Source organism: Cotesia typhae, unplaced genomic scaffold (genome assembly GCF_013202065.1).
Source record: "Cotesia typhae breed Kobodo isofemale line unplaced genomic scaffold, CoteBio_Ctyphae contig_48, whole genome shotgun sequence".
Taxonomy (NCBI): Eukaryota; Metazoa; Arthropoda; class Insecta; order Hymenoptera; family Braconidae; genus Cotesia; species Cotesia typhae.
In genome coordinates this window covers 9,801,477-9,815,188 of record NW_027423756.1, presented here as the reverse complement: position 1 = coordinate 9,815,188, position 13,712 = coordinate 9,801,477, and the positions used below count along the sequence as shown (strand labels likewise).

The following is a 13,712-nucleotide window of genomic DNA, read 5'->3' as shown; positions in this document are numbered from 1 at the left end:
CTTCCTCAAACTCTTTACTTGGATTCTAGTTCGGGACGCTGACGCCAGACGGTACAGTTACACTGAGTATATATTTTACCAAAATCTTGAGACTCAGATTTGACTGGCTACAAGTTACAACCTACAAAACTACGTCTGGTCTCCCGACCACAAAATATACCAGCCAAGAGTACCCTACTACAGAGTATTTTTTTACTATGATTGTTACTTTCGATACTAGTTATATTTACCAGTAACAATGCGATCCAACTGAGAGTGAGCTTGAGGCTATTATACGAGAAGTCGAAGCTATGCGACAAAGACGCTATTTATTATTCGACTCTACTCTGACTAGACGTTTCAGTTGCGATCAATCGAGCCCTAGAGGAACGACGTCAGATGGAAAATAGTATCACGAGCCACAGCAGGGATAACGGCCCATTTTTACTCAGATTTGTTAGCTTTTATATAGATATATAGACATTGATTTTACATATTGAGTTTAAAGATGTATAGTTGGCTTTTATACTCGACAGCTTGCATCCTATCAAAGACTTCGAACTGTTTATATGTATATATACACCAAAACATGAGATAAGCTCAGTACTATTGGATTACAGTTGACAGGGTATATAATGCAGACAGCCTATCAATTTCAATTACCAAACTATAGCTGTTAACTTAAAGTCATTGATAATGATAATAATAATAACTTGGTATATAATTGACATGGATATAAATTGAGTGAAAAATAACCTAAGTATGTCAAAAACTTTTGAAAATAAAAAAAAATACGAAAAGCAAAAAGTAGTTTTTGTGGGTTAATAATTTAATGTAATATGAGTTCACGCGATATAATTTAAAAAATGTCTAAATTAAAAATGAAATTTTTCCCAATATAAGTTAATTGTTAATTCATTGTATTAATTTAAGAATTTAAATTGACCATTGTAAAATAAGATAGGCTAATTTTTTTCATTTTAAATATGAACTTTACTTAAGTGATTAAATTACTTTAATTTTATCTATTTAATTACTTAATCACTTTAAAAATCGTGACTAAATGTAAGTATTAAAATAATTTTTCAAATAGAAAAGTAGATCAGTATCGCCAACAACGTCAATGGTATTAAAAATAAAATTGATTTTTATATTATTAGAGATGCAATTGATTTTCTTCAAGAGATACTTTTTCATAACATATTTATCTAGAAAATAACATGCTTTTCAAACTGCTTGTTAACTTAATTTCAAATGTTCAATAAAGTATTTAAAAAATTAATAATTTATTTAAATTTAGCTTTCACAACATCCAACAAATTTTATATTTTAGTTAATATTTACTGACGTCAAATGCAATTTTAATAGATTCCGTTTTCAACAGCAATAGATAGAGACAATTTAAACTGAAACTTGGTATTTAAATTAAGACAATAATAACTATTTTGGATTTATATGTCATTGGCAATCACACTGACGTATGTTCTATTTAATCGCTATTGTGATAATTAAAGAACAATTACAAGTCTTCATTATTAAGACTCTGTCGATGACAAGCTTCCGTTTTATTATGTAAATGTTCTTACAATGCTTATACATCAGTAACTTTTATCTTTTTATATTTATTTCAGCGATAGCATTTATGACTGTAATAAATTAACATTCCTGTCTTCTTGTTTCATTATCAAAGATTCTTATTATCGTTGCATAATACTTAACTTAAAGAGTATTATCACAAAAGAATCTCGCTTTAATAATTACTGAGTATCAAAGAAAACTATACTTTATATTGATTAATAATGAGCCTGCATTATTTTAAATTAACATTTTAATTGAGCTAAAAAATTCATAGCATATATCATTAAATTTTAATTAGTACTATTAACTATTACTAATAACTATTGAAATTTGATATCAGTTATATTTTTGGTCTCTTTATATTATAAATTAACAGTAAGCATTAATTGTTAAAATCTTTAAAAATAAGTAAACTTGCATGAAATATATAATTAAAGGTCTGGTTAAATGGAGCCACTCAAAATTTGAAGGTAAAAGTTTATACAAAAGGAAGTGTTGCGCTATAAATTAAACTAGATTGACTGTCTAAATCACGGGAAAAGCTTTAGGACAACAAAGAGATAAAGCAGTGGTTTTAAAGTAGAGGTAGAAAAAAATAAAAGTTGGCTCGGAAACGGAGCACAGCATCGCCATCATCTCTTCTAAAGGCGTGTTAAACTAAGACGCCGAATACAAAGCGATATTGAATAAAGCGGGACAGAAACCGCAGAATAGAGAGCAAGAGCGATAGCAAGGAAGTTTGTACAAAGCCAGGGCGATCGGCGAGGGCCACAGAGCGGAATTAGTATCGATAGACCGCGAAACTACTTCAGCGGCTTTGTAGAGCTTCCATCTTTGCTCTTCGTCTCGCAGCAGCCAGGATCAGCCCTGAGACCGAGTACACGAGTGAGCGAACAAGCTGCAGAAGAGAGTCGAGCCTGAGGGTGCCGAGGTTGATTCACGAGCGCCGTCTTCCGTTTCCCGTTCAACTCCCGCTTATATTCTCACCATCTCCTCTAAAGTAAAGGGACTTGCACACACACTTTTACACTCAGACATTTGCATACAAATCCATACGTCTACATATCTATATCTACATCTATATCTATATCTATATCTATATCTATGATTCCGTTTACATTCACATTTATACATCTATATCTTAACTAACACACTTTCATAAATACACGAGTCTTCCCTAACAGAGGAAGGAAGGAAAAGGAAAACTCGTTATTGGTAAGTTGGTTGCTGCACTGAAGTAAGTAGCTGGATGTTTAATGCCGCGTTTTCCTTAGACGAGGATGAGGTTTTCATCCATTTACTGTTGGTACACGAGATTATGTACTGATGGTAAATTTAGAATGACGACAACAGAATGTTTATAATTAAACACCGTTAATTTAAGATATATTATTATTACAATGCGAGGACACTTGGGATCAAGAAAAAATCAATTAACTTAGCAGTAAAATTAAATAGAGGGTGTTTATAAAGTTTGAATCTCATGATTATAATCGAAATTAATATGACCCAATATGAAAATTTTTTAAATTGTTATTTATGTATTGTAAGATATATTTTACTCGAATTTAATCTCTATATATAATCACTTCACTACTGAAGTGATGTTTTCACAATTATTATTATTTTTTTTTTTTAATCGAAAGAAGATTTAAAAATAATCTTAATTTAATTCTTGTTTAAATTAATAATCACTTTAAGTTGAATGAATTGATAATTTTTTTTTTACTCCTTCGGGAGTAATGGGAACCGAGACAAATCGAAAAATATAAAATTATACTTTTACATAGTTTATTCCCAGTACTTTTTAAAGCATCGTAAAAATAAATTTATTTTAATTTATTTCTGCACAGTAGTTAAAAAAATAAAAATAAATAAAACCGATCATTTCGACCAAAGGATCTATTTTATTTACCAATTATTTAATGTTAGTTGTTCAAAATAATTAATCAAAGCAGATCATGTAAAATCCTTATTAACGACCAGCGAAGCGACCGAAACTATTGCTGGTAATTAAATAATAAGAGCTCACATAATTTTAAACACTCGATTCCCGCATTTAGATCAAGGAGAACTTACACCGATAATAGAATTACAAATTTATTGTCTACAGCAAACTAAGATACAGGTACACGTAGAACTGGGTTCTGCAATACAATACAGTAGTCTTACACAGACGATGTAAAGGGCGAGTAGAAAGCGAGCTAAGATAATGAAACTACACGACTGGGGATTGGGACGGTACCGAAACAGCAGTAGTACATGCAGCTGCTACGACATCAGTGGGCTTGGGTTCGAGGGCCGTAGTTCGGGTTCGAGTTCAACTCGTGTGCACCTTCAATACAATTGTATTTATATATATATACATACTACATTCCTATATATATATATATATATATATATATATATATATATATATATATATATATATATATATAGGAATGTAGAGCTGAGTTGAATGTTCCGGTCGGAAAGGGTCTGGCAATTACGATTCCGCCAGCGCTTCGCAGTGACCCAACTACTCGAGTTACTCTACGTCGAGTACGACCGTGATACAACTACAGAATTTTCTGTGTGTATCTTGGATGCACATGTGCATGTAACACTAGTCATGCATGTGAATCGCAATCTATTATATAAATATACTTACAAATATATATATATATATATATATATATATATATATATATATATATATATATATATATATATATATATATATATATATATATATATATATATATATATATATATATATATATATATGTGTGTGTATGTGTGTCTGTGTGTGTCTATGTATATGGATGATGGGGAGGAATCCGTACATTAATAGATAGAATGTGTATAGAACAATAACAATAGCCTCGGAGAGATATCGTTTCCGGAAAATGAGGGCTAAGTGTGCGTGTAGCAGCTCTCCCGGCAGAGAATAGAAGAGTACCCAACTCGGGCACGAGCAATCGGGTTGCTTAATGCCACATATCGACAATGGAATTTGAAATCCGTACATAGGCTCGGAATCGGGTGACACGTAGGAATCCATAAGAGGACACGTATCAGAAGTTGGAACTCAACTCGTCTGCTGTATGCTTCCAGTGGACGCTGTCGTTACAGAGCTTATGGATTACGATGAGTACTCTATAGGATTTGAGGATTCGATTTATATGCATGCATGTACGTGGATATTGTAGACGTATATGTACACAGATAAATAGATTTCCAGAGGAGCTGAACAGTGGATCTGTAGAAGGTTTATGTCGGGAATCGAATTTAACCAGATAATTATCTAAAACGTCCAGTCTATGGTCTTACGCTTTCTCTGTAGTGTGCAAGTGCTCGTTCGGCAACAAGAAGAGTACTGGTGATAATGATGATGATGATGATTATGGTGGGTGAGGAGGAGGTGATGGATTCTGCGGGGATTAATGGGTATAATGCCATAAAGTAACAGCGGAGTTGAGTGATAATAGCGGAGTAGAGTGAAGTGAAGTGGGTAAAGTGAGAGAGCGAGTAAGCGAGTGAGTGAGTGAGTCGTTACTCGTTCGTGCTCAATCTCTTGGACAAGTCAATCTATTTGGGATCGACGTGAACCCGGATACGGGACTGCCAGTCACGACTTCCTTCCTGTCCTCCGATTCGGTACCAGAACGACAGAATTTAGAGCAAATGAAATGGTGAATGAGAGAAAAAGAGAGAGAGAGAGAGAGAGAGAGAGGAAGGAAGTAAGTTGGCTGGATAATGGAGTTGCATCTTGGACACTGCGAGTTTCACTGAATGTGTTCGTTTGTGTGTGTGATTGTGAAAGGTGAAGGAGGTTGGAGGGAGGAGGTAGGAGGTGTGTTGGTCGTTTGAGTCAACTGGGCAAATTTGAACGGTGGTTGCCTGATGATTCAGCGTTACCACAATGACAGAACATCAACTAGGAGAGTGTCCTTGATATTCCGTTGAGCAAAAGCCTTCGTATTCGATGATCCGAAGGCAAAGCTGGTGCTTATATTCACCGATCCTTGACGGTACCGTTATAACCGTGTAACTTTTGCGGTGGATAACCTATTGAAGGAGTTAGTGGCAGTCGCGGTGATGGTAGTGGTAGCAGCGGTAATGGCGGTAACCGTAGATTCTCACCCGCGGCTCTCAGAGATATTCATGAATCTAAATTTTCGCTTTTACTAATTTAACCGAGGAGATGAGTGACTCAGATGTCGGGGGAAATGAATGACTGCGTCCTGCCCCAGATAGAGAACGAGCACGAGGGTGAGGGCGAAGGCGAGAAAGATGTAAAACAAAAAAGAACAAATTTTATAAAGATGGAGATTAAGATTGTGATAGATAAAATTAGAAATAGAATAAGTATAAAGATAAAAATGATAATAATAATGATAATAACAGCGAGAGCAAGAGCGAAATCAAGAAAATAAGATTAAAAGCAAGATGAAGAATAAGTAAAAGTATAAGAAAAACTTTAAGATAAAAGTAAACCGAGTAAACGTTTCTAATCCGTGTAAATTCCAAGAATAATTCCCCCGGGAGCATCTCGAGCATCATTCTCTCCTCTTTTTCTCTGTTTTATTATTTTCTTCTCCTCCTTAGCCGGGATTTGCAGCCGAGTTGCCGTGAACTCGCGTGCCCGATCGTCAGCCGTGTTTGGAAAAGTCCACTTTTTATCTAACTGGTCTGTCTTGGATCCAGAAACCTTTATCGTGCTCCTTCATTCTATTCGCGGTGAAAAAGTAAACGTTTCTAATCCGTGTAAACTCACGAAGTAATTCCCGAGGGATCTACGTCGTCGTACGGTGGTTCTTTCCAACCGATGTCCTGCTCTCAAGACGAATCTCCGAGGGAATTTTAACCTACCGATCCTCGATTTAATTTAAACAAGTAGCGTGGGGACGTAGGAATAGAAAGGCCCTCCGGGTTACTTTTATCACTGTCTCCTCTTACATTTATTATATTATTATACATATCTATATTCTCGATCGTTTCTGTATATTTACATATATATATATATATATATATATATATATATATATATATATATATATATATATATATCCGGATCTTTTAAACCGTTCGACTCCTTTGCGACCCGGCGTGTCTCTGCGTTGTAACGAAACTTGTTACGGCATAGGAGAGATTTGTGAACCTGAGAGGAGGCAGCGGTGCCCGGGCATCAGGGCACCATTCCGGGCGCACGCGCTCTCTTCTCTCCTTCTCTTTCATTCTTGTGTGTACATAGAATATCACCATGGGTGTTAGTAGTAATGGTCTAGTTTTAGTCAGCCGTAGTAGCGATAGTAGTAGTGAGAGTATTAGTAGTTGTTGTAGTTGTAGTTGTTGTAGTTGTAGTTGTAGTAGTTGTAGTTGTAGTAGTTGTAGTTGTTGTAGTTGTAGTTGTATGTAGTAGTGGTTACCGTCGCAAACGTCCGGCGAGAGTTGCCGTTGCCGTTGCCGAGGGTGATAGAGCGAGAGAAACAGACAGCAAGTGGATGCGGTGAGTGTGAACGAGTCTGACGGTAGAGCGGCACTACTACTAGGACTGATTGTGAGTAGAGTGAGACCGGCAGTGGCGTGAGCTTTACTGGCGGGACCCAAGAGCTTGAAAGAAGACAAGACCTACTTGGGGGAGTATTACTTGCGCGAATCCAAGCAAGACAGATGCTACTATCCTCTACTCTACTCTACTCTACTCTGTGGAGGATAAGAGAGCAGAGGAGGGACGGCAAAGCGGACGGATAGAAGAGTAAAGAGAGCTAGTGGTATGGTGCCGTCGAGCGATTCGCAGGGGACGCAAGGGAGTGGGAATGACAGACGAACGAAAGCGCGAGGCGAGTCGGATTTGGTGGTGGGGAAAGCACGGGCATCCTCTCTCTGTACTGCGAGGGTTTCCAGGCAGCGGCAGTCCACGGCCCGGGACAGCGGAACCAGGACCAATTCTGCCGACTAAGACCAAGTGTGATACTGACACGAGTGTGATTGATACGCCGGTTCTCGCTCGTGCTCACCGCTCATATTTTACGCTTATTAATTTATTTTATTTATTTTTATTTTATTTTTATTTATTTTTTTTTCTCATTGGATGGTACTGTGCTGTTGGAGGAGATTTTTTTCACGTGGGATTTTTTTTTCTATGTGCGATGACGATAAAATTGATGGATTAATGTAGTTAAATGTTTTTAAATATTTATCTTCGTATGGTTAAACTATTTTTATCTCTAAAAGGTGAATGTAAAAAAGCATAAAAATATACCGCCGGTTGGCGGGAAAATATGAATTGCCGGGATGTAGTGGGCTGAAGAAAAATTGATAGTTACATCCCGTGGGACGTTAGGCAGTGCGGAAGCGTGGATATTATTTTAGTTCTACGAAAAAAGTGAAAAAAACAAAGTGAGAAAAAATTCAGCTCGAAGGAGTTTCGAGAACTCGAATAATAGAAATAAAAAAAAAAAAAAAAAAAGAAGAAGATAAAAATAAAGAGGCGATGGATGTGTGAAGACATGTAAATGGAAAAATAGAAAAACGTGAGTAGAGGGTGAAAAAGAAATAAAGGGTGCGAAAGTAAGTGAGCAAGTAAAGAGGGTTCCAAAAGAGTAGCATAAGATAAAGCAGTGTTGAAAGCGATCAGAGAACATGAGAGACGTGGATCCGATGATGACGATGAGCTGCGGGCGCACGTGCGCCCCACGAGGAAATTACTACTACGAGTTGTCGAGGCATCGCTTCATCCTTATTTTAGTGTAGTAGACCCCCCGGGGTATCAGTTGCTCGTCGACCGTGCATTTTAAATTATTTATATTTTATCATTTATATTTCTACTGCACTCGTCAGTGACATCGTTATTATTTTCATCTGAACCTTCTCCGTTGGCTCTCATGATAGTTTACAGTAATAATCTCTCTTTTGCTCTATCCCTTCAAACTGAGACTGCTCCTTCAGTATATCCCGTTACGGGTTGTTGGCTAATTGTCAACAGCAAGACTCAGCCTACATTTAGTTTGATGACTAAACAACAAGGTGCTCAAAAATTGTGCTAGTTTATATAAGAAAACTATTGTTGGTATTACGGCGGAAATGATACAATAGTAAAGTAGTAATAATAATTATTATTATTTACTACTTGGAATATATTTTGTTAAGTCTACGGTAGAGTGAGTTTTAATGCAGGGACAAGGGATGAAAAAGATTTGCCGTGAGGCAGGATTACCGCCGGTCAACAAAACACTCAACGCCGCGGTATTACTCAGAAGATCATTTTATATCCTTGCACTTGGCCTTATTGGACAAGCGATGGGATATGTGGGCTCCAAGACCCATTCTTATCAAGGTAAGGCTTATTTTTATATAATTGAAAATATAATCTGTTCTCGGATTTTAAATTTATTCGTTGAAAAATCAGAGGGTGAAAGGATTTTTTTCTTGGTAAATTTTTTTACGTATACTTCCTCTAACTTCTTAAAGATTTTTTTTTCTATCTCATTATTCCGGTAACTAGATGAATGAGTTTCTTTTCACCGGTATTCGCGCGCAAAGGCTTTTTTTTCATTGAAATATATACGCGTATTTTTTTTTAAATAGACAGAACTAGATAGAGTTCGAGGAATATTGAAGAGAGAAAGATAGAGAGAGAGAGAGAGAGAGAGAGAGAGAGAGAGAGAGAGAGAGAGAGAGAGAGAGAGAGAGAGAGAGAGAGAGAGAGAGAGAGAGAGAGAGAGAGAGAGAGAGAGAGAGAGAGAGAGAGAGAGAGAGAGAGAGAGAAAACGAGTGAGAAAGAAAAAGAAATAAAGACAATGTCATTAATTTTTAATGATCTTTTTAGTGGGATAGTGATGGTATCTTTTATTCCACGATGGTAGTATGCTTGCAATTCAAATGAGTGAATTAAACCGGTAACATTTTAATTATAAATCTACGGGAATTATTCATTAGATAGAGGTCTCTTATGTGATATATAATAATAACATAATAATTTATATGTACAATTATAATCATAAGGGTTTTAAATTTAATGTTTAACTCCGTGGTTATTATAATATTACGATCGCAATAATAATTATCACGATGATATGTATTTTCTTCATTTCTTTTATTATTCTTACCAGAGGATAAAAAGTTGTTCGAGTAAAGAACCGAAGGTGGGGAGGGTAGGAGTATGCTTGGAATTTAGATGATATTAAAAGTGGATTGGATCTTCGTTCCTCGTTGGTTGCTTGTCGTAATTTGTTTTTGCTTTTTTTTTTCTACTTTTATATTTTTTCACTCCCCACGGGTTACACGGTACATTACGTCGACGAATCGTAACTGAAGGGATCGTCAAAAATTAAAAAATATCTTAAATTTTTTTTTTACTCGTCCTATTTTCTTTCCCTTTTCGGGATTTTGTATAATATATTATTTATTCTGATTTAAATAGAATTTTATAAATTTAATTCAACTCTCGATATTTATCGTTCACTATTTTTTTTTATTTTTCTCTCAATTTAATAACAAAAAAAAAGTGTGATTATAATTTTATTTAACTTTTTCATTGTTTCACTTTTGATATTTATCGCTCGGTTAATTGCCGTTCAATATACTATTTCACGGTGATAAGAGCTCATTCATTCTTTTAACTCTTATCTTAATGGTATTTCGATAGCGAAAAATTTTATGAATATATAAATACATTTATATTAATATGTACTCTTTATTTTATTTATTTGAACAAATTATTATCATTGCTGTTATTATTATTAAAATAATAATAATTATTACCATTTTAGTAATGAATTAATCGTTAAGTTGATTACGCAATTCATATAATTACTTTATTGTGTTTGCAATAACCATCACCGCAACAATTTCACTCATCACGGAAGAATAATCCGAAACTTCGTATAAATACAAACGTTATGTTTTAAATTGTGTGTGCTGCGGTTAAACATTTAATCTCATTAACTTCTCCAAATAATAATGATAATACTGTTTCTACAATAGCGGAGGATTTATTTTTATTTGAGATATATACAACATAATACGCCACTCAAATAATTAAAATGACTGAAAAAGCTGAATTATTGTCAGTTAGTGTATCCTCTTAGTTTCTATTAGCGACTTTTAATTCTACGTTGATTTTTCGATGAGATATCGACTATTAAATGACGGCCAATCCGCTTGTCTTTGATTATCGATATTTCGGCAACTAATAACTGTACGTAAAACCCAGAACGTTTTGAAAATTTATTTTCTTAAATCTTTCAAATAGTTTAATACCTCCACAATAATTTTTTTGATGTATTTTAAATTAACGAAATTTTTCATTAAAAGAATTTAATTATTTTTGTATTTTTTAGTTTTTGATCAAACCACTGTTTACGATGATTGATTATAATTGTTTGCACTGGAAAAGAAAAAAATGTATTAATCAAATTTTTTTGTGGAAACTCCAAGTTTGTATTATTTACTCTAAGCAGAAGTAAAAAAGAGGATCCATTGTATTTGCATAGCTTAAGGTCCATTTTTTCCTTAGCTACTTTTTTTTGCTTTTTCTTCCCTTTATGTTAATATATATGTATAAATAAAAAAAATCAAAAGAATCGAGTAAATTACCTTTAAATATGTTTTTTTAAAAAAATTAAATTCAGCTTTTAAAAAAATTCATCTGACAAATTCCCGATTTATAATGAATGAATAAATACTTCAGTTTAACTTTTCTTCGACAGCTAATTTAAATTTAACCACAGAATATCAATGACACAAATGATAGTGTTATGTAAAAATTATTTAATTTATGATAATTAATTAATTTTACATTTGAAGTGATTAACAGTATTTGGTCCTAGCGTGTTAGACTAATAGACCGGGAACTTCCGAGTTTTAATTTATTGAGAATGATAGGTTTGATTGAATAAATAGTTCGTTAGGTAAATTTAATAAGTATATTATTTAACTAAAAATTGGTTAAATTATAAATTGATTACAAATAATACAAAAAGGTGAAATCTAATATTTTCTTTCATACAATGCGGTTTCAAATTGTTAAAATTTACAAATTAATAATTTTAAATTTTACCTGGTACAATTGGTGAATCTTGTTCTTTTTCTTTTCGTTAATTTAATTCACTTCACAACTTTACTTTATTTTACAATTGATTGTATAAAAAAAAAAACAGAATTAGTCGTAATCTATTGATGATGTTAACACTAGATAGGTCAAAACACGAAGAGAGCGAACACCCAGCAGCTTCCCGGGCCCGAGATTTTTACGGGCCCTCCGTTGTCAATTGGAGGGAGAATTGAATACCCTCTCTTCGGATGTGTCGGAAAATGCTGCGGTGGCGGTTTCCCCGTATTTTGATGTACAAGTATAGATCACAAGTTATCTTATTATACTTGTATGCTTTTACCTCCTACACATTGTACAACGATAATCTTACTGGTACACTTATGTTAATATATAGGCGCATCTATACACACACAAATGCACACGGAGATCTTAATGTTACTTGTTGTTTAATATATGAAAATTTTTGAATATTAACATTTCTTAAATTAATTTAATATTTAAACAATTTCTTCGAACGATTTTATCAATAATCGGATGATTTCTTTTTTTGTGATCGATAAAAATTTTAATAAACAATTAGTCAATTCCTTTTAATAATTAATTTGTAACTTTTAATTTATTTGCTTTTAGTTTTTAACATTTACTAATTGTTCAATTTGAAATTCTTATTTATTATTTTTACCTTAAATTATTTATTATTCTCAAGACATTATCTAACTAAATTTATTGTAAAAGATTGTTTAAGAAATTTTGTTTATTATCATAAAATTATTATTTCTTTTGACTCATACTATATTATCTTCTATGCCTAATATTTGGACAGTAATGAGAGTATAATGATAAAAATTTCCCAGTCTGAGTTCGAGTGCCGCAATGTATTTAAGAAATACCTTTGAACTCTCTGGATATTTTTTTCTAATGTTTAAACTCCATTTATTTGTTTGTTCCGGTTTTGTAATCTTAAATGCATTGAGGTCTCAGACTGAGCATCTAAATAAGGGACATGAACTCTAGTTATTTTCTTATCTGGTCTACGAACAACGAAAAATTATGACGGTCTTCAATATTATATAGAAAAGATAAACGTTATAAAAAAAATATGTTTTACATAACAATAGGATACGTTTTTTTCAATCGACAGCTGACAAATTAACAATGAATGTACCTTAAAATTTTACTTGAAATAAGTTCAACTTAACTTGTCACTTGAGTTCTTAAAAAAGAAAGCTTAATAATAAATATTCATTTAAATTGAGTATAAATCTTTGATAGAAGTGATTCAGAAAATAGAATTGATTAATTAACCAGAAGGAAAATTGTGGTCAAGCAATCCCTTCTATTATAATGCCACTCGGTTAAACTAATAACTTGCGGCTTGAAAAAGATTATATCATTTAATTAGAGAATACTTGCGGGTGCTTATGTAACGCCGATTTATATTCAAAAAAAAAAAAAAAATTAAATTAATATCAACTTTAATAATTTTATGTGAGCTATATTCATTCGAATGAATCGGAAATCGAAGAGAAAAATTATCTCCGTTAGTTCGAACTGCGTGGAATAAAATTTAATGAAGTTTTTATTCATTTATTATTTTACAAACATTCGGATAATAATTATTGAAATTAATTAAAGAAATAAACATTTATCGATTGAAAATATTTTGCAATAACTTTTTTTTTTTTTATTTTTTTACGAGTCGGACGATGGTTCAATCGTCTTTTTAACAAATTTTTAAAACCCAAGTGATATTTATTAAATCCGATGACGGATTAAATATACTTTTTACCATCCGGAAAAATATAAATTTTTTTTTTTTAAAGTAACTTTTATTTTGCACTAAAATTTACATGTCGTAAAAAAATCGTTTTTTAAAACTACGTTTTAAATCGCTAAATAATTGGTGTATTTAATACACCAATTATAATTAAACAATATTTTGTTTTCATTCAATTTTTGTTTTTGATTTTATTATTGAGTGATAATTGAAGCTTGTTGTGCCGTAATTAAATGTCATCAATACTAAACAGTAACTTTATAAATTCAAAAATTAATATTATAACATGTTCAGCATATCAACAGAGTAGTTATTATAGATCTATAAAATCATTATGTA

General features: G+C 33.0%; 1 protein-coding gene across 1 annotated transcript in view; it reads left to right on the top strand.

Moving 5' to 3' along the window:
* Positions 1 to 6,973: 6,973 nt before the first annotated feature.
* The window catches only part of LOC141530010 (protein amalgam), a 36,203-nt gene continuing 29,464 nt past the window's right edge, over positions 6,974 to 13,712 (top strand). The window contains exon 1 of the mRNA XM_074246845.1: positions 6,974 to 8,878. Within this exon, the coding sequence (XP_074102946.1) occupies positions 8,713 to 8,878 (166 nt within the window). The 5' untranslated portion in view covers positions 6,974 to 8,712. The remainder of the gene's footprint in view (positions 8,879 to 13,712) is intronic.